The sequence below is a fragment of the Polypterus senegalus genome, chromosome 13, assembly GCF_016835505.1.
Source record: "Polypterus senegalus isolate Bchr_013 chromosome 13, ASM1683550v1, whole genome shotgun sequence".
Taxonomy (NCBI): domain Eukaryota; kingdom Metazoa; phylum Chordata; class Cladistia; order Polypteriformes; family Polypteridae; genus Polypterus; species Polypterus senegalus.
In genome coordinates, this window is record NC_053166.1 from 156,878,573 (window position 1) to 156,905,748 (window position 27,176).

Consider the following 27,176-nt stretch of genomic DNA (forward strand, 5'->3'; position numbering starts at 1 on the left):
AGGACAGACAGGCATCCCAGCTGAATGAGAGAATGATTTCTTGTCCAGCCGGAAGGACATAAAAGATGGACCAGCAGAAGCCGGACATCAGGAGCAGTCCTGTCCACCATATGCCAGGTGGCAGAGGTCTTCTAGAGGCCTCCCAGTTTGACACCGGCAGGGAGTCCAGAAGATCAGCCTTGTCAGGGTCACCGAGGGCCATTAAAGGACCTCCCTGATTTCCACATGACCTGGAAGTGCTTCCAATAGGATACACCATGATTCTGGAAGCATCAGGAGGGCAGAAGGAGGGCAGAAGGATAGAAGGATAGAAAAGGAGTCTATTGATCTTGTAATTGTGTTTCACTTTGCAAAGCTATTGGTGATCAATGAAGATCCCTTGTTTGAACCTGGGACTGTGTTGGGCATTCGTATGTCTGGTGTTTGGGCTCAGTGACGCCCCCTACTGGTTACTGCATTTAAACATGCAAACTTCAATAAAAGTTAATGTCACGTTTCTCCACATTCCTACAGGAGGCCATCAATCTGAAATTATATTTGTGTTTATCTGCCTATCATAATCACCAAAAAAATTTCAGGAAGCAAAACTTTTGAAAAGTAAAACTTGTCCAGTGTGACTGCTAATTAATGGAAAACGGATTTTTTTTTTTTTTTTTCCGGTCAGGGGTTTACCCTAAATTTTCTTTTTTCTCAAATCTGGAATGTGAGTACATCACGTGGTGTTCACGTCTCTTTCTCTCTTTTTCCCCCCTTTCATCGATTTCAAGGTTCCACGTAAAAAATGGGTCTTGCAGTGGCCGGGTCAAGTCGTCATCTGCGTGTCCTCCATCTACTGGACCAGTGAAGTTTCGGAAGCCATCCAGGCCAACAAGCTACAGGTGATGATTAGAATTCATTTGTGGGAGGAATCAACTGTAGAAAGTCTATGGAGGAGTTTGGGGAAACGAGCTGACAGGACTGAGGGGACTTTGAGGGGGTTCAGGTTGTGTAGGCCCATTTGGGCAGACTTAAAAATGACAAAGTGGAATATCCTGAAGGTTAAAATAAAAAATCATCATGAAAGTGCAGTCAGTGGGGGTCTTTGTTCATGTCCGACTTGCTAACCTCGCAAAGGTTTTAACACTGCAGACAGGACGGTTCCCTGCTTTACTTGTTAAAATGAAGCATGGCTGATATGCATTGTGGTTACACATCTCTCCTCAGCCAATCCGATCTCTGATAAAGATGGACGTCTCTCATGTTGATGGTGGGCCACACGCATGCTGAAACATTTACCTTGAATCACCTTTGTCTGTGAAGATTCTCGGTCACCCAGGTGAAATAATCTGATAGTTGAGTCATGGCAGCTGGACTTCGTTCTTGTTAGGTGGATACGTTTCACTGCTCATCCAAGCAGCTTCTTTAGTCTTGAGGAATGTTCTTAGAGACCACAAATGTATCCTCCAGGTTAATTTCACTTCACACCTGCCCTGAATAGGCTTGCTGAGTAAAAAACAAAGGAAGGGGAAGGTGTGGGCAGATGTAACCGTCACACCTTTAACAGCCGCTCCTACTCCCATAGAGTGGTCCACCAGATGGAGGTGTGTAGTGGGACTGATTTTCCTGGGGATAGATGAAAGGGCACAGAAGAGGGAGGTCGTGTTTTACTAACAGGCTGGAATTCTATGAGGAGGAAACAAAAGGATACGACCAGAGTGGAGCAGATGAGATTATTGATCTGGACTTTCAGGAAGCATTGGATGAGGTGCCACATGAGAGGGTGGCCATCAAACTAAAAGAAGTGGGAGTTCAGGGTGTGGTGTGTAGATGGGGGCAGAATTGGCTCAGACACAGGAAGGAAAGGGTGATGGTGTGAGGGACCTCATCAGAATTGGGTGAAGATAAGAGTGGTGACCAGCAGGGGTCAGTGCTGGGGGCCGCTGCTATTTTTAATAAATATAAATGATTTAGATAGGAATATAAAGAACAAGCTGGTTAAGTTTGCAGATGATACCAAGAGTGGTGGTTTAGAAGATAATCTGGAATCCGTTATATCATCACAGAAGGATTTGGACAGCAGATAGGCTTGGGAAGATTTGTGGACGATGAAATTTAATGTCAGTAAATGTAAAGAATTACACATAGGAAGTGAAAATGTGAGGTTTGAATACACAATGGGCGGTCAGAAAATCGAGAGTCCAAATTATGAGAAAGATTTAGGAGTCACAGTGGACTCTAAGATATCGACTTTCCAGCAGAGTTCAGAAGCCATTGTGAAGGCTAACAGAATGTCAGGTTATATAGCGCCTTGATGTGTGGAGTACAAGTCACAGGAGGTTCTGCTCAAGCTTTAAAATGCATTGTGCAGTTTTGGTCTCCAGGGTACAAAAAGGACATAGCAGCACTAGAGAAGGTTCAGAGAAGAGCGACTACAGGGGATGAGTTATGAGGAAAGATTAAAAGAGCTGAGCCTTTAATGGAGATGAAGAAGAGACCTGAGTGAAGTGTTTAAAATGATGAAGGGAATTAGCACAGTGGGTCGAGACTTGTATTTTAAAATGAGTTCATCAAGAACACGAGGACACAGTTGGACACTTGTGGAGGGTAAATTTCACACAAACATTAGGACGTTTTTCTTTACACAAAGAACGATAGACACTTGGAATAAGAGACCAAGTAGTGTGGTGGACAGTAAGACTTTATGGACTTTCAAAACTCGACTTGATGTTTTTTAGGTAATAATAAGTGGACAGGACTGGCAAGCTTTGTTGGGCTGAATGGCCTGTTCTCGTCCAGAGTGTTCTAATGTTCTAATAAATATATTTAATAAACGTTTAGTGTGCAAAATCAGAATCAGCGTACGTCAGCATGTGAAAGGCAAAAGAATATTAACACAGAGTGTGTGTACGACCAAGAGCTCCTAAACGGTCCCTTCTTAGAGAGTCAAGGCTGGGGGGACTGTCAGGAGGCGAGGGCCTGTTAAAGCCCATGGCGGCACTCTTTGTGTCATTTTGGGCCATACAATAATAACTTGTATTGTATTGTATTGTAGCTCATAAACGCCAACAACTCAAGAGCTTAGTGAGTGCCCACGATGTATGGAACAGCTGACTAACGTCACCAGTAGTGAATCCTCACTTTATCACATTAAATAGATAGATAGATGTGAAAGGCACTATATAACAGATAGATAGATAGATAGATAGATAGATAGATAGATAGATGTGAAAGGCACTATATGATAGATAGATAGATACTTTATTAATCCCAAGGGGAAATTCACATAATCCAGCAGCAGCATACTGATAAAGAACAATATTGACTTAAAGAGTAATAAAAATGCATGTAAAAACAGACAATAACTTTGAATAATGTTAACGTTTATCCCCCCGGGTGGAATTGAAGAGTCGCATAGTGTGGGGTCTCCTCAGTCTGCCAGTGGAGCAGGACGGTGACAGCAGTCTGTATATTATATAGTATATAGTCGGCTCTGTCCATCAGTATTGACAGTCCAGTCCAGTTTATCATCCAGCTGCACTCCCAGGTCTGTACCCTCTGCACAGTCACCTCTGATGATCACGGGGTCCAGGAGGGGCCTGGGCCTCCTAAAATCCACCACCAGCTCCTTGGTTTTGCTGGTGTTGAGTTGTAAGTGGTTTGAGTCGCACCATTTAACAAAGACCTTGATTAGGTTCCTATACTCCTCCTCCTGTCCACTCCTGATGCAGCCCACCATAGCAGTGTCATCAGTGAACTTCTGCACATGGCAGGACTCCGAGTTGTATTGGAAGTCTGATGTATGTTGGCTGAACAGGACCAGAGGAAGTCCAATCCCCTGCGGCGCTCCTGTGCTGCTGACCACAATGTCAGACCTGCAGTTCCCGAGACGCACATACTGAGGTCTGTCTGTAAGATAGTCCACGATCCATGGCACCAGGTATGAATCTACTCCCATCTCTATCAGCTTGTCACTAAGGAGCAGAGGTTGGATGATGTTGAAGACGCTAGAGAAGTCCAGAAATATAATTCTTACAGCACCACTGCCTCTGTCCAAGTGGGAGAGGGATCGGTGTAGCATACAGATGATGGCATCCTCCGCTCCCACCTTCTCCTGGTATGCGAACTGCAGAGGTTCGAGGGCGATTAGATGTTTGGAAGGCTCTGTTTTTGACTGAAAGTATTGTAAAGAGACAAAAGGCGGACAAAACAAGAGTTGATGGTGTTTTTGATGGTGTATTACTGTTGTCAGTGATCTTTATGGTGGCGCAGAATCAGACCAGGCGGAGCGTTTGTTGTCCTAGGTGGAAATGACCTCATTAGCCCTTCAGGTGCTTCTCCTGCAGTCTCAGGCAAATGGACGCAGGGTTTGCTGCGACGTCACATTCCAATATTTCCCCACAAGCGTAGCTAACCTGACACCCTTGAAGTTCACCCTACACTGTCCTACTTGACGATTACATAAAAGAGGGAGCTGTGACCTGTGTTTCATTTCCTGGTCCTTCCATTAACCCTTTGCCAACCTGAGTGGTGTCCGAACACCTCCAAGCTTGGAGATTCCCAAGAAGCACCTGGGATTACGGGTTGCCTACTCCAGGGGGTCTTTCTGTTTATTCCCAGAGGTTTGTTTTTTCCCTCCACTGACTTCATGTCTTGGGCTGTTCTTTGATCTTTTTTCCTATTCAGTCAAACACATTATATGAGGTGAGTTTAGATAGATAGATAGTGGGATGGCACCCTGCCTGGGGTTTGTTTCCTGCCATGAGCCCTGTGTTGGCTGGGATTGGCTCCAGCAGACCCCTGTGACCCTGTAGTTTGGATATAGCAGGTTGGATAATGGATGGATGGATGGATAGATAGATACTTTATTAATCCCAAGGGGAAATTCACACACTCCAGCAGCAGCATACAGATAATAACAATAGTAAATTAAAGAGTAATAAAAATGCATGTAAAAACAGACAATAACTTTGTATAATGTTAGCATTTTTCCCCCCGGGTGGAATTGAAGGGTCACATAGTGTGGGGTCTCCTCAGTCTGTCAGTGGAGCAGGACGGTGACAGCAGTCTGTCGCTGCAGCTGCTCCTCTGTCTGGAGATGATCTTGTTCAGTGGATTCTCCATGATTGACAGGAGTCTGCTCAGCGCCCGTCGCTCTGCCACGGATGTCAAACTGCCCAGCTCTGTGCCCTCAATAGAGCCTGCCTTCCTCACCAGTTTGTCAAGTCGTGAGGCGTCCCTTTTCTTTATGCTGCTTTCCCAGAAGAGGGCGCTCGCCACAACCGTCTGGTAGAACATCTGCAGCATCTTATTGCAGATGTTGAAGGACGCCAGCCTTCTAATGAAGTATAGTCGGCTCTGACCTATCTTACAGAGAGCATCTGTATTAATGTATTTATTTTATTATTATTTATTTATTTATTTAAATAGTATTTATTGATGAATTCTAGCATTCTAAACATTGTCACCTGCTCTATACTCCCCCTCCCGATCTCCACACCGCTCCAGACGTATCTTCCATTTGTTTGAGGCTCTTCAACAGGCTTGCCATTTCTGTCTTCACTTCTTCCATTGAAGAAAAAATATGTCCCCTTCAGGTCACTTTTGATTTTCGGGAACAAGTAAAAAAATCACATGGAGCTAAATCGGGCAAATAGGGAGGATGATCGAGGGAGGACAGGAATGCTTAACGGTAAAAGCAGTACGATCTTTTCGAACAATCTGAACCACCATTTTGATGTTTTCATCCATCCGAGACGAGCGAGGGCAACCTGGGCGTTGAACGTCTTCCACATTTTCTTCTCCTTCCTTGAAGCGTTTGTGCCACTCAAACACTTATGTGCGAGACAAACTTAGCACCATACACTGTTTTTATCATTTCATAAGTTTCTGTGGCCGTTTTGTTCAATTTCGAGAGAAATTTGATGTTGATTTGCCGTTCGATTCTTTTCACTCGACATTATCGCAGCAACTCGTGTAGCGATTGTTGTGCAGATACTGACTGGCCTCTTCACAGGATATTCCAAGCCGGTCTGCGGTTTGAGGGGGCGTGTAGGAGGGGATGAAGTTCTGTGATTCACATTCGGCCGACCTCCAGATGGTTTTTCAGGAAAGCCCCAAGCTGAGTCCAGTTATTTTTGTGTCTCACCTCGTATGTGGGCTTCTCTTCACTTTTACTTTTAATTAGTGGGGTTGAAAAAAGACGAAATGTGGTTGTAATATATATTTTTTTTTCTCTCCCAGGAGTACCTAAGGAAAAGCAACGAACAGATCAATGACATTGTGGAGCTGGTGCGAGGGAAACTGTCAGGCGGGGCCCGAATGACCCTGGGGGCCTTAACCGTCATCGATGTTCATGGTAACTTCTGTTTCATTGTTACGTCCGTCTTTTGTTGATTCTGAAATGATTGTGGTGGCGAAAGGAAATCCTACTGGCCACTGGCCTAAACAAACCAATGTCACTGCTCCTCTCACTAGCTAGAGATGTTGTGGCCCAGCTGGCCAAGGACCAAGTCACCAACTTGAACGACTTCCAGTGGATCTCCCAGCTGCGCTACTACTGGGTGGAGAAAGATGTGATGGTGCGAATGATTACCACCGATGTGAAGTACGGCTACGAATACCTGGGAAACTCCCCGCGGCTGGTCATCACTCCACTGACAGACAGGTGTTACAGGTGGGCTCTTCGAAATCTGCGTCAGCGTTTGCAGTAGGGATCTTTGTGTTTTGTTTTTGTTTTTATCCCTTTTCCCAAACAGCCTGGGAAATTTCAGTTCGTCACCTTTAAGGATCTCCCTTTTTGGGATTTTTAAGTGACCGTGACTTTTGGGACAAGGCTACACCACTACCGCACAAACTTAAAAGGAGAGTTAAATCTCACTTGAGTAACGGGCGCTCATATCTGGGAGTCACAAACCACGTTAAGATGGTGTTTGCAGTGAATTAGTCTTTATAGAATACTAGCTGTGTAAGCTCATACAGCAAAAAGCCTGGACTCCTAGAAGCCATGGATTCTGGCACTTCAATCAATTGATCACCTCAGTTGTGCATTAGTGGCTAAGTGAGGTTCTCTTTCCTCGGAGGTTTCGTTTTGCCGATGTGCTCACCTCCATTGTCTATCAGCAGCTATGCGAGTTCCTCTCTCTCTTCTGAGGTTTAGTTTTTCCGATGTGCTCGCCTCACTTGTGTATCAGCGGCTAAGCGAGTGTTTCTCTCTCCTCAGAGGTTTCGTTTTACTGATGTGCTCACCTCGCTTGTCTATCAGCAGCTAAGCGAGTGTTTCTCTCTCCTCTGCGGTTTTGTTTTACTGATGTGCTCACCTCGCTTGTGTATCAGCAGCTAAGCGAGTTTTTCTTTCTCCGCACATTCTCTTTGGCGACAGAGTCGCTTTCTTTGAGCTTCATGCTGTAGCCTCACACTTCCGGGCTGGACAGACAGACACACACACTTCCCAACGTAGACGTTTATATATAAGAAGTGTCAATTGATTAATTTTATTAGGGTGGGGTTGTACTTTATTAATATCAGATTTGTGCTTGTCAGTAAGGTGAAGGCAGGCCATCTTTTTCTGGCTGCACTGTACACAAGTGTGCCTGCTGAATGCCCTTCAACACCGCAGCCTCTAGGCGTCCACAGTCCGAGACATGAAGGGGTTTAACTGGTCACATAACGGCCACACGCACAGGGAAGAAAGAAAATCTTTCAGAAGAAAACATAAAACTAATAGACAAATAAAAGGTAAAGTACCACTTCGAGTTAGCAGAAATAGCCCAAAAGTTGATAGAAATCTGTGTTTTGTGGTTGACCTAACTGAGAGCGTACTCAAGTTATTGTGTTTAAATACATAGACACACACAGAAAGACAGACACAACTGCAAAAATGGTATTTTCGGATTCAGGGAGGTCTAAAACGCCGAAATTCATCAAAATCTGAAAATGTAATTTTTGGAGGATTCCAATACTTTCCCTATACTTTGTATACGAGAAGGTCAGAGAGGTTTAAAGCTCTGAGATTCATCAAAATCTCGACATCAAATTTTTGGACAATTCCAATACTTTCCCTGTACTTCATATATGAGAAAGTAAAAAAGGTTTTGGAATAAATCAAGAGCGACTTTTAATCCCGCAGAGTAATTAATCAAAGGTCAGGACCTCCAAAGGCACAGCCCTAGAAACACAGGGGCGACCCTTGATACAAGAAAACTGGACAGCTCAGCCCATAAGGCAGCAATGACAATGATAATAAATGGGCAAAAATAAAAGTAAGTTTTAAATTAAAAAAAAACAAATACAGTGGTACCTCGGTATACGTCCTTAATCTGTTCCAGACCCTTGGACTTATACCAAACAGGACGTATACCAAAAAAAATTTTTCCATAAGAAATAAAGGGAAAATGATTAATCCGTTCCCATGAAAAAAATCCTATTGTTATTGGCATATTATACATTGATGGGGTTGTATAAAATAATTTAAACACTGCTTAATACTAAAATACATAAATACAAAAGCAATTAGATGAAATAAATGAAAATTTAACCTCAATTTACTTTTTAATAACGTCTTTGTTTTTCACAATCGCAGATACCGTCGTTCTCGGCATACGGTATGCAGCAGCCAAGTCCTGGATACGCATGCCACCTTCATACTTTTCAACAATCAATTCAAATTTATGCAAAAAAACACAAAATCACGTGAAAATTCACAGAGAGTTATAGCACGGGTTGTTCACTGAATGCTAGCAACTGGCGTACTGACTCTCGTGGGCAGTCGTGGCTTTGTCTCGAGACAGATAAACAAGGGTAGTGTAGTGTTCTCTAGACTGAAGTAGCGACACACTCAGAATAACGTTTCGAATGCTGTTCATTTTGAACCCTGTTTAACCAGCTCTCCATACAGCGTGCCTTCTAAACCACAACCCTCCCTAGGCAGTCATACGTATTAATGGTAAATGGCCTGTATTTGATATAGCGCCTAACTAGAGTTCAAGAACCCCCCTAGGCGCTTTACAACACAACAGTCATTCACCCGCTGGTGATGATAAGCTACTATGTAGCCACAGCTGCCCTGGGGCACAATGACAGAAGTGAGGCTGCCGAACACTGGCACCACCAATCCTTCCCACCACCACCAGCAGGCAAGGTAGGTTAAGTGTCTTGCCCAAGGACACAACAGCTGCATTCTCATGCCGGGAGCCAGGATCGAACCTGCGACCCTCTGATTGCTGGACCACCTGCTCTACCGACTGAGCTACTGCTGCCATATTAAAAGACGCAGACCATAGCAATCAACACCCCAACATAAAGCAATGGACAAAAGCATCATTGAACAATCCTATACAACAGGTAGCACGCGGGTTGTTCACTGAATGCTAGCAACTGGCGTACTGGCGCTCGTGGGCAGTCGTGGCTTTGTCTCGAGAGAGAGAGGTAAACATGGGTAGCACGCGAGTCGTATTCCAAATAAAGGTCGTATATCAAGCAAAATTTTTCACGTCCAAACAGGACATACAGTGGTGTGAAAAACTATTTGCCCCCTTCCTGATTTCTTATTCTTTTGCATGTTTGTCACACAAAATGTTTCTGATCATCAAACACATTTAACCATTAGTCAAATATAACACAAGTAAACACAAAATGCAGTTTTAAATGATGGTTTTATTATTTAGGGAGAAAAAAAAATCCAAACCTACATGGCCCTGTGTGAAAAAGTAATTGCCTCCTGAACCTAATAACTGGTTGGGCCACCCTTAGCAGCAATAACTGCAATCAAGCGTTTGCGATAACTTGCAATGAGTCTTTTACAGCGCTCTGGAGGAATTTTGGCCCACTCATCTTTGCAGAATTGTTGTAATTCAGCTTTATTTGAGGGTTTTCTAGCATGAACCGCCTTTTTAAGGTCATGCCATAGCATCTCAATTGGATTCAGGTCAGGACTTTGACTAGGCCACTCCAAAGTCTTCATTTTGTTTTCTTCAGCCATTCAGAGGTGGATTTGCTGGTGTGTTTTGGGTCATTGTCCTGTTGCAGCACCCAAGATCGCTTCAGCTTGAGTTGACGAACAGATGGCCGGACATTCTCCTTCAGGATTTTTGGTAGACAGTAGAATTCATGGTTCCATCTATCACAGCAAGCCTTCCAGGTCCTGAAGCAGCAAAACAACCCCAGACCATCACACTACCACCACCATATTTTACTGTTGGTATGATGTTCTTTTTCTGAAATGCTGTGTTCCTTTTACGCCAGATGTAACGGGACATTTGCCTTCCAAAAAGTTCAACTTTTGTCTCATCAGTCCACAAGGTATTTTCCCAAAAGTCTTGGCAATCATTGAGATGTTTCTTAGCAAAATTGAGACGAGCCCTAATGTTCTTTTGCTTAACAGTGGTTTGCGTCTTGGAAATCTGCCATGCAGGCCGTTTTGCCCAGTCTCTTTCTTATGGTGGAGTCGTGAACACTGACCTTAATTGAGGCAAGTGAGGCCTGCAGTTCTTTAGACGTTGTCCTGGGGTCTTTTGTGACCTCTCGGATGAGTCGTCTCTGCGCTCTTGGGGTAATTTTGGTCGGCCACTCCTGGGAAGGTTCACCACTGTTCCATGTTTTTGCCATTTGTGGATAATGGCTCTCACTGTGGTTCGCTGGAGTCCCAAAGCTTTAGAAATGGCTTTATAACCTTTACCAGACTGATAGATCTCAATTACTTCTGTTCTCATTTGTTCCTGAATTTCTTTGGATCTTGGCATGATGTCTAGCTTTTGAGGTGCTTTTGGTCTACTTCTCTGTGTCAGGCAGCTCCTATTTAAGTGATTTCTTGATTGAAACAGGTGTGGCAGTAATCAGGAAATTGAACTCAGGTGTGATACACCACAGGTAGGTTATTTTTTAACAAGGGGCAATTACTTTTCACACAGGGCCATGTAGGTTTGGATTTTTCTCCCTAAATAATAAAAACCATCATTTAAAAACTGCATTTTGTGTTTACTTGTGTTATATTTGACTAATGGTTAAATGTGTTTGATGATCAGAAACATTTTGTGTGACAAACATGCAAAAGAATAAGAAATCAGGAAGGGGGCAAATAGTTTTTCACACCACTGTATACCAAGGTATCACTGTAAATAATTAGTTATTTATGAACTTAAAAAAATATTACAGGGTCGAAAAATCTTCAAAACAAGCAAAAGGGAAGGCAGAACAATAGAAATCAATGTCCCGATATGACAACAGGTTTATGAACGGGGCTGTGGCCGTTTTCACTCTAAGCTCTCCACCATGTTGAACGGTACACGCCACACCGGCTCATTAAGAAATACCAGAAGGGAGACCTCCTCCCCACAAAGGGGGAGCTGCTGTCCATATTTACAATTCCAAAGAGGGCAGACTTTGGCTAAAGGTTAAGAGCCCACTCTTCAGTGGAGACGGTCGCACTTTTATTCTCTGCGTTTTCTTTTCATGTAAGTTTTCTTTTTTCTACCTTTCTGCCCCATTTCCACTTACAGGCATATCATGCCAACTCTGCTCGGCTCGGCTCATTCTTATTGTAATTCATAGATATCAGAAATGTCATTTTATATCCATTAAAGTGTTTTGAATTGGACTAACACAGCGGCAGTGCTGCTGCCTCATGGATTTGGTGTTTCGAGTTCAAATCCCAGGCTGGGTTGTCGTCTCTGTGGATTTCGCAAGTTCTATTTGTGCTTCTGTTTACTCTGAAACAGACACAATGTCTAAACTTGAAGACTTCCTGCTGTTTTCTAACGTATCACTTGCAGGGACAGAACCTGATTTTGGGTGCGCGCATACTTGGAGGAGCCGAGCCGTCACTTCCTACACCTTATTAGCTCTGCGCTTGCTGAAACCGTTTCACCTGCTGTGCTGTCACTTTAGCGGTGACAAAGAGGCGTTTGGAAAACTATGTTAGAATGCTTGGCACTGTCACCATGATGATCCTTCTCTTCAGGGACACATTTGTTTTACAAGGGGAAAAAAAAACAGTTACAGGAATTGCTTGATATTCTTCCTTCTCTATCGATCCAATTCTATCCTGCTGCAGATGGAGATGGCATTTTTTTTTTAAACGGGAAAGAACCAGAAGATAAAATGTAGGCAAGAGTTGGACTGAGAAAGCCTAAGGTGACACACAAAAAAGAAATCTGATTTAAAGTCAAAAGACTTGTGTACCGGGAAACACCAATATGAAGTATGTGGAACTTGGCTCGGACACAGGCAGGCAGACACGTCTAAATCACCCCACACACGTTTATTTACATAGTCCACATTGTGGAAGCTGGCCTGGACACAGACAGACGGACACGTTCATGTCACCCAACACACGTTTATTTTCCATTATGTACAAAGGTCCCCAAAAGTCCTGGCCACTCAGTCCAATGCCTTTACTCTCTTCTCCTGCCTCCTCCAGAGACCTCGTCCACTACTCTCCCGACTCCAGCCTTTCTCTGAAGGGAGGCGGCCCCTTTTATAGCACCCGGATGTGCTCCAGGTGGTTCCGTCAATCTTCCACGGGCACGCCCCCATGTGGCGGAAGTGCCAGCTGCATCCCTGGAAGCACTCCGGGTGTCCCCTCTCTTCTTCCCCCCAGCACTTCCAGGTGTGGCAGAACTGCTGAGGTCCAGGACTCCAAAGGCATGGGGGCACCCCCTGGCGGTAACCACGGACCCCTACAGGGTGGAGCTTCACAGCTCTGTACCCGTGGCCCCCAAAGGAACCAGGGCGGTCGCCCCCACATGGTCTGGGGAAGGCGTAAGCCCTCCTCTGGACTTCCTAGGCGTCCTGGGCGGGTTGCCACCCCAGCCACCTCTGACAATATTTACAATAAAGTGCCACAGTCCCCAAAAGTCCCCAAAGTCCTGGCCAACACACACAAAGCCTTCACTTCTTCAGGTCGCCTCTTTGCCTCCTCCCAGACCTCGTACTGCTTCACCCGACTCAAGTCTCCGAATGAAGGGAGGCGGCCCCTTTTATGTCCACCCGGATGTGCTCCAGGTGCTTCCCGGCAATCTTCCACCGGCACGGCAGAAGTGCTGGCTGCGCACCCGGAAGCACTCTGGGTGTCCCTGTTCCTCTTCCCCCCAGCACTTCTGGGTGTGGCGGAAGTGCTGAGGTCCACAGCTCCCAAGGAATCCAGGCGCCCCCTGGCGGTGACCACGGGCCCCTACAGGGTTGAGCTTCAAAGCCCTGTACACGTGGTCCCCATAGCAACCAGGGTGGTCACCCCCACGTGATCTGAGGTGGGCGTACGCCCTCTTCCAGTCCTCCAAGGCGTCCCAGCCAGGTCACCCCCCCCAGCCACCTGTGACAAGTACAAAAGCGGTTTATCCGTAATCCTGGATGGCAGAAATTGAATTGTACCAACCTTGAAACTGCTGCACCAGTGAGTCACAGGTCACAACCTCCAAAACCACAAACAACAACAACAACAACATTTATTTCTGTACCACATTTTCATACGAATGGTGGAGCTCAAAGTGCTTTACAGGATGAAGAAAGAGAAAAAAAAGACAAATATATTAGAAATAAAATTAGGCAATATTAATTAACATGGAATAAAAGTAAGGTCAGATGGCCAGGGAGGACAGAAAAAACAAAAGAAAAAACTCCAGACGGCGGGAGTAAAAAAAAAAAAAATAGAATCTACAGGGGGTCCCAAGGCCACGAGACCACCCAGCCCCCTCTAGGCATTCCACCTCACATCAATGACCTCAGTCAGTCCTCATGGTACTCAGGGTTCTCATGAAAGAACTTGATGATGACGATCATGTGGACTTCTGGCCTTTAATCCATCAATGGAGGGACATCTCGGTGCTTTGATCAGGTGGTGGAGGTGCAGATCATCAACACAGAAAACCAGAAAAAGAACAGCAGAGAAAGTAGGGGTTAGTATGGATCTGGGAGCCACCATGAATGATAATGAACATTAAAAGCATATACAGAACATTAGGGTTAAACTAAAATGAAGCTCTGACAATGCCATGTTAACATAATGCGTTTTTAGCAGTTTTTTAAAGAGCTCCACCGTATTAGCCTGGCGATTTTCAGCTATTCCAGATTTGAGGTGCATAACAGCAGAAGGCCGCCCGCCTCACCACTTCTTTCAAGTTTAGCTCTTGGAATTCTAAGCAGACACTTGTTTGAAGATCTGAGGTTACGATTTGGAGTGTAAGATGAGGGACATTCTGAAATATAGGATGGAGCAGATTACTGAAAGCTTTATAAACCATAAACAGGATTTTAAATTCAATTCTAAATGGCACAGGTAACCAGTGTAGTGATGCTAAGACTGGGGTGATGTGCTCGGATTTTCTTTTCCCAGTTAAGATTCTAGCAGCTCCATTCTGCACTCGTTGAAATCTAATGGTGTCTTTTTTGGGTGGTCCTGAGAGGAGTGCGTTACAGTATTCTAGCTCACCGAAAACAAAAGCGTGAACTCATTTCTTAGCATCTTGCAATGCTATAATATATTACAGTATATATATATATACTGTATATATATATATTGTAAAAGACTCAACAGAAAACAGCATAAAGGTTTGGGGTTTCCGGCCCCGTATATTGCAGACAAATCCACAATAAATCAAAAAAAGCAGATCACAATATAAACATAAGCAGTTCATATGCGAGATGCCATACTAGGCGTCGGCGGTCATTTTATAAGGGAGGAGCTGGAAGTGGAGGAATGCTGGGAAGGAACCGTGAGGGAGGATGGGACTGATGACGTCAAGAAAGATGGCGGAGGAAGGGTGGAAGTAACGTACTGCGGGAATGAGGCTTATGGTGGCGGGGCGTCTTTGTTCCTGGAAGAAAGCAAAGGAGAAAGGTTAGTACCCCGCCACTCCCTGCCGGCGAACGTCTTCCGAAGCGTGTTAAGGTCTGTCCGCAGTCTCCTATTCGCGCGTGCGTGACAATATATATATACTGTATACTGTATAATAATAATATAATGCTATTGTGCCTACGTGACCACACGGTGATACCCACACTATTCCAAAGGGACGTTTGCACTGATTTGTGTTTTTTGTATCTTAAACCCTCATACGCCTTTATCATAAGAGCATCCCTTATCTACGATTAGAAGAAAATATGAAGCTGGTTTTAAATTAAAAGTGAAAAAATTGGTAACTACGCTGCTGCAACAAAATTTGATGTGTCTGAGAAACTCATGTGAGATTGAAGGAGGCAAGAAGATGTCTCTCCATTATAATAAAAAAATCTGGGGACGAGACGAGACTAATCCTGCGACAAGATGTGATTTTTTGAAGAGACTTTTCGGAAGGAAGTCAAGCGAGACGGAGACTTTTACCCTGAGATTCTTTCAAGTCACACCATACTTACAACTATTTTCAAACAAGAGCACGGTCATCAGGTGCATTCTGGCACTTAACCTGGACAGACACAAATCCATTAAAGGGCTTACTTATGAAAACACACACACACTTAGAAAGATCCAGTTTAGAATCACCCATTCATCTAAACATGGCAGAGAGAAACGATGAAGTAAAATGAATTAACACGAAAATTGTCAATCGGTTACACGGCAAATTGGTTAAATACGTATCAATAGACTCTGCTGAAACAGTGGGTGGTGATGGTGCGGAAGATGGAAACAGAAGAATATCTACAACCGTTAACTACGTCTGGTCTTACATCGGCAGAATTACTGTTGAGAGAAGGACCTATTGTAATGCTATTGTGTAATTTATGTCTGAGTGATGGGCTATGCAATGGGACAAGATTAGTTGTACTAAAAATTGGTCGAACAATTCTGACATGTAAAATTTTAACAGGCGACTAGAAAGGTAATGTAGTACATCTTCAGGGGATAACATGAGACACCAAAGGAGATCTTGATATGCCATTTTTATTAAAACGTTTATAGTTTCTCATTAGAATAGCTTTTGCAAAGACAACAAATCACAGGGGCAAACATTCAAAAAAGACGGTTGATTTAGTAGAGAGAAAGAAACGCTATTCACTCACAGGCAGACATACACTGCATTGTCACGATGAAAGTCCAAACACAGAATCAAAATTCAATGCGATCTTGACGAAACGTTAATTCCAAAAATAGTTTTAACTGAAGTTTTACAGTAAAAGTGAAAATAATGCATATGTAACAATTCCCATGAAAATAACAATCTCTTTAAGTTGTATACCCGGTTAACCAAAGGCAGGGGTTGGCGAGCGAAGTGAGCAGGGGGTGGAGCCCCCTAATAAAAAAAAAAAAATGTAAGTGTCGCATTTTTGAATGGGTGTATAAGTCGGGGTCTGATTTTATGATCGATTTTTCAGGTCTTATATCTTACTATCTATATGGTAAGTGTGGAAACTTTTTTGAATGTCCCTCATATAACCAGAAAAATAAGCCAAAGTCGAAACCAGTCAGTTGGAAAACCGGACGGCTAATCCAAAATGTAATCCTACACGCTCAATGTCAACTAACTGTGCATGAAATCCTGGAAGTTACTCTCATTTCTTCTTTTTGTTGTTATTTATGTTACTGTTGAATTTTTATTTTTCATGTGCTTTTAGTTATGTTGTGAACCGGTCACACCAAATATCAACCATAGGCATGAAATAACACATCTAAAACAAAAGCAAACCACTCTGAGTAGTGAGAAAAGTGCTATATAAATACAAAGAATTATTATTATTATTATTATTATTATTAAATTATTATTATTAAACAGTGGCGTAGCGTGGGTGTCAGCCGCCCGGGGCAGTGGAAAATTTCGCCGCCCCCTTATTTAGGTATTTCAATTTAAAAGACTAAAATATACAGTAATTCTAAAGACTTTTTCGGCAAGATCATCATTATTGTGTATTGTACAGGTTACAAATAAAAAAGTCATGAAAATATGTTTTACTGTACTGGGTACAGATGGTGTTGCCAGTCGCTACAGTGAGCAAGATGTCATTATTATACAATCATTTAAAGAAAGGGGATTCCCCAGTTTCATCAAAGAATAAGTAATGAAAAATTCTGTGCTCATTTCAATCGGTCCGAATCGTAGGAGCGATAAAAATCTGAAATGAAATGGTTCAAATTTTTACAAGATATTATTTATTGTGAAATTTTGCCGCCCCCTAAAAGTGCCGCCCCCACTACGCTGTGCCACTGTTATTAAATGCCCAACACAGAGACATTGACGTTGACCCAGAGCTGTGAGGAAGCCGCACTAGGCACTGTGCCACTGTGTCACACTCGCCGGCATGTCATGCCATTCCAGTTCATTTTTATTTGCACAGATTGGGAGTAAAGAAAAGCCAAGCTTAATTTGCATGAATTACCTTTTGTCTTTTTAAATGTTTGAAACATTTTTGGCATGAAATATGTTTGGCTCTTCAGTGTAACGCTCTTTTGCATGCATTTGCATTTGTTTTAATTTTAATGGCCGCCTTTGTTAATTTTTGAGGAGTGGTGTATATCTAATTTGAATAAATTAACTTCTGTGGGCTGTTAGAATCGTGAGAAACGAGTGACTCCCCTCAGAGTTTTGTTGAATCTTTTTGAACTTGCGGAGTGCGGTGGAACGTCAGTTTATGAAATTACAAATTAGGCTTGGCTCCTTGTTTCAACCTGATATCCCTTCCTGGGTTTGGTTCCTGCTTTTTGCCAGGGTGGTCATGCGGTCGCATCAGAGGGTCACCTTCTGGGCTCTCCCCGAGGTATGCAGTACCACCCTGGGACACGAGGGGGCGCAGTCTCTGATGATGTCATCTCTTCTTCAGCCCTCAGCTCCAAGAAGAAGAGGGCAGTGAGGGCAACTGACTCCACTCATTCCAGTACAGTCATGGCAAAAACTTCTGAGAAGGACCCAAGTGTTGGTTTTCACAAAGTGTGCTGCTTCAGTGTTGTTAGATCTTTTTGTCAGATGTTTCTATGGGATACTGAAGTAGAGTTACAAGCAGTTCAGAAGTTTCAAAGGCTTTTATTGACAGTTTATGCACAGAGTCCATATTTGCAGTGTTGACCCTTCTTTCTTTTTCAAGACCTCTGCAATTTGCCCTGACAGGCTGTCTGCCCATCAACTTCTGGGCCAAATCCTGACTGATGGCACCCCATTCTTGCAGAATCAATGCTTGGAGTTTGTCAGAATTGCTGGGTTTTTGTTTGTCCGCCCGCCTCTTGCAAGGCCATCTTAACAGCATTATAGTCCGCCCCCCTCCCCCCGGGCAAAGCAGTGCACTTGGGCCCCCTACCTACACAACCAATCAGCAAGTCACAACATGCATAGATTAGCATGGGACCCCCGGGCAACTGCCCAGCGTTAGGACAACCCTGGCCTCTTGAGGACTGACCCCAAGTTCTCAATGGGGAGTTTCCTGGCCATGGACCCCAAATGTCAAGGATTTTAATCCCTGAGCCTCTTAGTTCGCACTTTCGATAGACAATGACATGAAATATGCGCAGAGTCCATATTTGCGGTGTCACCCCTTCTTTTTTTTTCCCCAAGACCCTTGCAATTCACCCTGACAGGCTGGCAATCAACTTCTGGGCCAAATCCTGACTGATGGCAGCCCATTCTAGCATAATCAGAGATGGTGGGTTTTTGTTTGTCCACCCGCCTCTTGAGGACGTGGGACGTGAAGGTGTCTCTCTGAGAAAGTCATGTCTCGTCTCTCTGAAAAAAGTCTCGCCTCGTCCCAGGATTTTTTTATATAATTGACTAGGGGGCTCTGCCCCCTGCTCGCTTCACTCGCCCACCCCCAGGTTTAGTTATCCGAATATACAATTTAAAGAGATTGTTATTTTCATGGGGATTGTTGTATACTCTTTCGATTCTACCGGGTGGTCCAGATCTAATTATGCAGATCCAGATCGTCTGGATGACTTTGATTTATGTGGGGATGATTCCAGGTCGGCGCAAAGACGATTCTTCATGTCATCAGTTCGCATAGTTCTCAATGGTCCGGGATTTTTTGGGTGATTTTCTATGTAATAAACTTAATAAGTTATAGCGTAATGAAAATTGCAATAATTAGATCCGGACCACCCTATATGTTGCATCCCTTCTCTGTGATCATAAATATACACCTGACCGAGTTGTGGTTTCTTTGAAATTAAACTTGTCGTAGCTTTAATTGTTGCGGGACCACAGATTCTCATAGTGTATGATCCTGAATCGTGTAAATGATACGAACACGGACAGACTATTGTAGACTCGGATATTTTGCCTGAAATGTTTGTGGATTTCACTTTCACCAAACAAGAAATCTTTTAATTCTCGCGGATACGCCTCTTCATTGGGAGGCCTCACTACTTTTCCCTGATGGCAACACGAATTAGATGATCTACAAGTCTCCGACTTATACTTTAAAGCCATACAATATCTACATACTTCTGACATATCACCTATTTCCATTGTGGCAGTAGGGGGCAGTAGTGCACCCTTGAACCCTCAGGCACAACTCCGGAGACCAGGTAACAGTCCAAGACTCTTTATTATTTTTTCCAGTGCACCAAGCACCTTCCACACTCCTCACAAATCTCTACAAATAAACACAATAACCTCTCCTCCTCGCCCAGACACTTTGCTCCTCTCCCACCCAGCACAGCTCAGTGTCTGGACTGAAGCACTGTCCTTTTATAGCCCCTGACCCGGAGGTGTTCCTGTCCCAGCAGTCCACAGTTCCTTATTCCTTCCGGGTCAGGGCAATCAGTCTTTTACTTCACCCCGGGAGCACGCCATTCCTTCCCGTCACGTGACTGTGACGTACTCCCGGGTCATAAGGCACAACCGATCCCACAAGTCCCCCCACAGCGACTCCTGGTGGTCCCCAAGGTATCCAGCAGGGCTGTGTATAAACACTACAGAGTCCATAAGGCCCTGCTGGACCTCGGGGCACGATCCTGGTGTCGGGAGAGCTCCTCCTGTCGGCCTGGGGGTGCAGACCGGCCTGGGAAGCCGGCAGTCTTCCACACCATACATTCGATCTCTTTTTGCTGTTCCGTTATTTCACCAAGTAATAATTTCCGTTTGTTAGCGCTAATTCGATCATTACTTTCATTTTTTTGAGCCTTTCGAATTCCACTTCTTTTATAATCTCTAGCCTGCTCTGCTTGTGTAACGCGCCAACGTTTTTGAACGTCTTTATGAAGTCTTTTATTTCTGACCCCGATTGGACCTACGATGTTTTCAGTTCCACTTGGTCCAGGCTGGTTATTACTTTCCTTATTTTCAGAAGTGGCACGTAGCTGCTCTTTCTACTTCGCTTGGTCGTTGACGTGCCATCTAGAAGGTATAAAATTTTTAAGAGCTGGGAGCACATGAAGTGTGTCTGCCAAAAGCATTCTATCAGCTGAGAGGTTAGATGTCTGTGATCTTGTTTTAAATTGTTTGTAAGTATGGCGTGACGTGCAAAAGTGACCGTCTCATGGGTCTTGCTTCCAAAGGTTGTAAAGTCTAGTCTCGCGGGACGTCAAAGTGTCTTTCCAAGAAGATCTAGATAGATAGATAGATAGAAAAGGCACTATATGATAGATAGATAGATAGATAATGAAAGGCACTATATGATAGATAGATAGATAGATAGATAGATAGATAGATAGATAGATAGATAGATAGATAGATAGATAGGCACTATATAATAGATAGATAGATAGATAGGCACTATATAATAGATAGATAGATAGATACTTTATTAATCCCAAGGGGAAATTCACATAATCCAGCAGCAGCATACTGATACAAAAAAAAAACCAACATTAAATTAAATAGTAATAAAAATGAAAAATAAAACAAAAATAAAAATAAAAAAGCAGACAATAACTTTGAGTAATGTTTACATTTACTCCCCCGGGTGGAATTGAAGAGTCACATAGTGTGGGGTCTCCTCAGTCTGTCAGTGGAGCAGGACGGTGACAGCAGTCTGTCACTGAAGCTACTCCTCTGTCTGGAGATGATCCTGTTCAGTGGATGCAGTGGATTCTCCATGATTGACAGGAGTTTGCTTAATGCCCGTCGCTCTGCCACGGATGTCAAACTGTCCAACTTTACTCCTACAATAGAGCCTGCCTTCTTAACAAGTTTGTCCAGGCGTGAGGCGTCTTTCTTCTTTATGCTGCCTCCCCAGCACACCACCGCGTGGAAGAGGGCACTCGCCACAACCATCTGGTAGAACATCCTCAGCATCTTATTGCAGATGTTGAAGGATGCCAACCTTCTCAGAAAGTATAGTCGGCTCTGACCTTTCTTACATAGAGCATCAGTATTGGCAGTCCAGTCCAATTTGTCATCCAGCTACACTCCCAGGTATTTATAGGTCTGCATTTATCTCGTCTCTTCCCAGGATTTTTTTATATAATTGAAATATTCAGCCCTCAAAGAGCTAATTGTTCCCGACCCACTTTTGAGTGAAATCCACCCACGGTTGTCTCCAGAGGTACAGTATGTATTATACATCCGCCTCTCCAAAGCTAAGTGGTGGCTCTGAGGCGACGGATCTGTGCCGACAATTGGAAGGTTGCTGGTTCGAATCCCATAAATGCTAGCAGGGCCACTGAGCAAGACCCTTAACTTGCAATCGCTCCATCCTGAGTATGACGTTATCCTGCATCCAGCAAACCCAGGGGTTGGTGGCAGGACTGGCACTCCAGCCACTGTAAGAAACCTCACACTCCTCAGTGTGGTGCTGAGGTGGTTTGCCATGTGGTGGGTTGGTGTAATCGGCGCACGCTCCCAACCTCTCTATCTCTCTCCTCTCTGAGACTAAGGGCAAACTAACACCACAAATAGAGTCTTTAACCCTGTAAACTCTAGCCAGATACAGCAAATCTATAGAGATGTTACAAAGGAGCTCACAAGAAATGAATGAATGTGACCGGACTCCCATCTCCTGGGCCTCTACTACTCACAATGATCCTCAGACAACTCGTCTGTCCCCAAACAGTCTTTGTTCTGCTTATAAAATATAGCGGTGTGCAGCCGTCAGCATTCATTTTTTTAAGGACGGTATTTGTGTTAGTGCTTAATGTGGCAAGAAACCCGAGAATTTGTGGCTGTTGGTCTTCTACATTTCTGACTTCGGTTCCCGTCGTCTTGTGGTCGGCGGGTCTTTCCTGGCTTTGACCTCTCGTCGCCTGTTCCCACACCATATCGGAGTCTTCTGTCCACCTTTGGAGCCCTCCATCTTACTTTAAATCCTACTCCTGAATGTTTCTTCTCCACCCGAGATCGTCACTTTCCATTCTGAGAGTATCTCGATCCTTTCAAACCTCCTCCCGACTACACAATTGCCCTAAAATGTTATTTTTTTTTTCTACTTTTCAATCCCATTTCCATTTCAGACCGCCTGGCAGAGCATCCAGCATGGCAGAGATGAATGTTTTCGCTGCAAGAGTCATTCTAAATTTCATTTTTGAATTGAAAGTGTTGAAGTAAATACGCCTTTGCTAATAATTACTTCTCTAGCTGTGAATAGGAAATTGTAGAATCACAAAATGCCCTTGTTATTGCTCTGCTTAAGTAGCATCTACGAGAGTACAGCATGGCAAATTGCACACATGGAACATTTTCATGGGGTTTCTTCTATTCATTGATTTTCTTTGCACGTTCGACTCCAGTTGAAAAAGTGTCGATGTTCATGCCAGATTAATTATATAGAAGGAGGAGGATTATTTCAGGGCCTTGAAGCAGAACTGAGCCGCCCGTAATAACAAGGTGAGCTGTAACTGATGGGAAACCATTACGGGATGAATAATGTAGCTGATAAACAATTTATGGCCTCTAAAATGTTCCTTCGGATTCTCAACAGCTCGCCTATTGATCTTTTAAGTCTATGAGGACGTGGAGCTGGATGTACATTCGTGCACTCGACAGATGAAATTAAAGTTTAAACCTGGCTCACTATGATAAAATTATTTCCAAAGGCAAGGTTTTGCTATTTCATATCTGGGTTGCCAATGCTTGCCTCACTGCCACTCTGCAGGCTTGTTAATAAAAGTCGAAACGACCAAAGTACAATAATGAGAGTCATTCAGCAGCAGACTGTGAGGTGAGCAGGTCAGCAAAATAAAACTACCGAGGAAAGAGAAACTCGCTTATCCGCTAATAGACAAGTGAGGCGATCACATCAGCAAAATAAAACTACAGAGGAAAGAGAAACTCGCTTATCTGCTAATAGACAAGCGAGGTGAGCAGGTCGACAAAATAAAACTACCGAGAAAAGAGAAACTCGCTTATTCGCTAATAGACAAGTGACGCGATCACATCAGCAAAATAAAACTACAGAGGAAAGAGAAACTCGCTTATCCGCTAATAGACAAGTGAGGCGATCACATCAGCAAAATAAAACTACAGAGGAAAGAGAAACTCACTGTGCCGCTAATAGACAAGTGAGGCGATCACATCAGCAAAATAAAACTACCGAGGAAAGAGAAACTCGCTTATTCGCTAATAGACAAGTTAGGTGAGCAGGTCGACAAAATAAAACTACCGAGGAAAGAGAAATTCGCTTATCCGCTAATAGACAAGTGAGGCGATCACATCAGCAAAATAAAACTACCGAGGAAAGAGAAACTCGCTTATCCGCTAATAGACAAGCGAGGTGATCACATCAGCAAAATAAAACTACTGAGGAAAGAGAAACTCGCTTATTCGCTAATAGACAAGTGAGGTGAGCAGGTCAGCAAAATAAAACTACTGAGGAAAGAGAAACTCGCTTATTCGCTAATAGACAAGTGAGGCGATCACATCAGCAAAATAAAACTACCGAGGAAAGAGAAACTTGCTTATCCGCTAATAGACAAGTGAGGCGATCACATCAGCGAAATAAAACTACCGAGGAAAGAGAAACTCGCTGAGCCGCTAATAGACAAGTGAAGTGAGCAGGTCAGCAAAACGAAACCACCAAGGAACAACAACAACAGCAACATTTATTTCTATAGCACATTTTCATACAAATGATGTAGCTCAAAGTGCTTTACAGGATGAAGAAAGAGAAAAGTTAGAAAATAGAATTAGGGAACACTAATTAACAGAGAATAAAAGTAAGGTCTGATGGCCAGGGAGGACAGAAAAAATCAAAAAAACTCCAGACAGCTGGAGAAAAAAAATAAAATCTGCAGGGGTTCTGAGGCCACGAGACCACCCAGCCAGCCCCTTCTAGACATTCTACCTGACATAAATGACCTCAGTCAGTCCTCAAGGTACTCGGGTTTCACATGGAAGAACTTGATGATGACGATCATGTGGACTTCTGGCCTTCAATCCATCAATGTAGGGACATCATGGTGCTTTGATCAGGTGGTGGAGGTGCAGATCACCACCACAGAAAACCAGAAAAAGAACAGCAGAGAAAGCAGGGGCTAGTATGGATTACGGAGCCGCCATGAATGATAACGATAATTAAATGCATTTACAGAACATCAGGATTGAACTAAAATTAAGCTCTGAGAAAGCCATGTTAAAATAATGAGTTTTTAGCAGTTTGTTAAATGCTCCACTGTATTAACCTGGCAACTTTCTATCTGTCAGCTATTCCAAATTTGAGGGGCCTAACAGCAGAAGGCCACCCGCCTCACCACTTCTTATAAGTTTAGCTCTTGGAATTCTAAGCAGACCCTCATTTGAAGATCTAAGATTACGATTTGGAGTGTAAGGTGAGAGACATTCTAAGATATAAGATGGAGCAGATGATTTAAAGCTTTGTAAACCGGATGTAAAGCAGGATGTTAAAGTCAATTCTAAATGACACAGGTAACCAGTGTAGTGATGCTAAGACTGGGGTGATGTGCTCGGATTGTTCTTTTCCCAGTTAATATTCTGGCAGCTCCATTCTGCACTTGTCGCAATCAATTGATGTCTTTTTATAGGTGGTACTGAGAGGAGTGTGTTACAGTAATGTAGTCGACCGATAACAAAAGCGTGAACTCATTTCTCAGCATCATGCAATGTTATAAGAAGTCTAACTTTTGCTATATTTCTTAAGTGAGAAAATGCTGTCCTAGTAATCTGATTAATATGGGGTTTAAAATTCAGGTCCAAGTCAATAATTACCCCTAAATTCTTTACCTCCATCTTGACTTTTAATCCTAATGGATCAAATTTATTTTTAATACCCTCATTATATCAATTTTTGCCAATCACTAAAAAAAGGAGAGAGAAACTCGCTTAGCCACTAATGCACCACTAATGCGATTGATTGATTGAAGTGCCAGAATCCATAGTTTCTAGGAGCCCAGGCTTTATACAACATGGGCTTACACAGCTATCCATCCATCCCAACCAACCATCCAACCCGCTGAATCCGAACACAGGGTCATGGGGGTCTGCTGGAGCCAATCCCAGAGCACAAGGCAGGAACCAATCCCAGGCAGGGTGCCAACCCACCGCAGGACACACACAAACACACCCACGCCAATTTAGAATCGCCAATCCACCTAACCTGCATGTCTTTGGACTGTGGGAGGAAACTGGAGCGCCCGGAGGAAACCCACGTAGACACGGGGAGAACATGCAAACTCCACGCAGGGAGGACCCGGGAAGCAAACCCAGGTCTCCTAACTGCGAGGCAGCAGCGCTACCACTGCGCCACCGTGCCGCCCGGCTTACACAGCTAGTATTTTGTAAAGACGCCCTTATTACTAGCCGGGGTTTAACGATGAGATCCCCCTCATTTTTGATAAGTGCTTTGGGAGTCAATTGGGACTTATGTGCTTTTGGGACTCCAGGACAAAATACAGCCCGGATAATAATCAGTTCATTCCGCAGCAGACTCTGGGGTGGCCACTTTCAGCGAAACAGATCAACTCGGATGAATTTATTGAACTACTTGGCAGTCGCTGATCTTTAGTTAAGCCCAGTTATCTGCAGAAATGGAACACTCCTTCCAATATCCAAATGCAGTTTGTCATTTCAAGGATTGTCTGCGTGGCAGTTAGCGCTGTCCCCTCGTGCTCGTCGCCATTGCTCATTTATGGCTACACCTTTCATGTGTCTGTCCCATGAAGCTCATTAATCGTCCACTGACGCCTCTCATTACGATATTTATAGTGACTCAGGAGGGACAGTACAACGGAAATGAAAATGAATTGTTAAGTCGAATGGCAGGCTAAACCTCAAAGCCTGCCGGCCGCCCGAGGAGATCTTTCCTCAAAGCCAAAACACGATGGGAAAAGTCGGACTTGAAAACGATAAGGGAATTCGTAAAAAAAAAAAAAACAGAAAGGTTAAATAAAGATCTTTTAGCGCAGCAAAACACAGTTTATCCATCCTGCCTGGGTAACCTTTTATTTTGTCACCAGTTTCAAGTCACAGATGAGCACACCCTTAGGAATTCTGCGAAAGATCTCCATGCAGACAGTGGAAACAGAAACTTAACATAGCGATGCCCATATGGGAAACAAAACAATGCTGTTGTGACTAAACGAGATGAAATAATGAACTTTCTAGAAACAGGTTGTGGACAAATCAGACACATATCAGAACCCCCTTAACAGGAACTACACAGGAATTTATTACCAAAATCATTACAGTTGAACACCAGAACAGTTTCATTAAACAAGTTTTTCTTTTTTTGTTATGACCTGGAGTCCCAAAGCACTAAAGCCTTGTTCACACGGGCGTTAAAATCGAGCGTTTTTAGCGTTAGTAGCGTTCGGTGAGAGCGGATCAAGCGCCGAGTGTTTTTCTACGTAGGAGTCAATGAGAGTGTTCACACGGGCTTTGGTGGCGTCGCGTTTGTCCGGCTCTTGGCGTTTATACGGCATCAAAAAGCGTTGCATGCAGCTTTTCTTGCCGTTCAAAACCCAACGAACGCAAGGAAACCGCTTCTAGTTCGTTTTCTGCGCGTTTATTTTACGCCGGAGGAGCGGTAGGGGCATTTCAGTGCATAACACGGTGTAAGCGCACTCGACTACTGTTTCCTTACCTCAAAGTGACAAGTAGTCTCTCTTGGGGCTAACACCGTCGCATATTGGTTGATTGGCGTGCAATGTGGCATTGCACCAGCTGCAGCAGACAATCAAAAGTGGAAACCGACATCCGACTGTAGTTAAAAACTTGCGCAGAAATTTTCGCATTTCTTCATAAAGCACAAAAACTTCCTTTAACCCGACGTTGTGCAGTCAGAGGATGAACCCAGTAGCGGCGATTTTTTCTCTCCCTCAGCGTATTACAAGTATTTTTAAAACAAGAAGATTAATATCTAACATAGCAAAATGGTCCATATTGAAAGGAGGCACCTCA

At 43.7% G+C, this 27,176-nt stretch overlaps 1 protein-coding gene across 1 annotated transcript in view; it reads left to right on the forward strand.

Moving 5' to 3' along the window:
- Window positions 1-27,176, forward strand: part of dnah3 (dynein axonemal heavy chain 3) — a 302,407-nt gene that overhangs the window by 166,300 nt on the left and 108,931 nt on the right. The window contains exons 26-28 of the mRNA XM_039775085.1: window positions 768-878; window positions 6,220-6,334; window positions 6,454-6,652. Of these exons, the coding sequence (XP_039631019.1) occupies window positions 768-878; window positions 6,220-6,334; window positions 6,454-6,652 (425 nt within the window). The remainder of the gene's footprint in view (window positions 1-767; window positions 879-6,219; window positions 6,335-6,453; window positions 6,653-27,176) is intronic.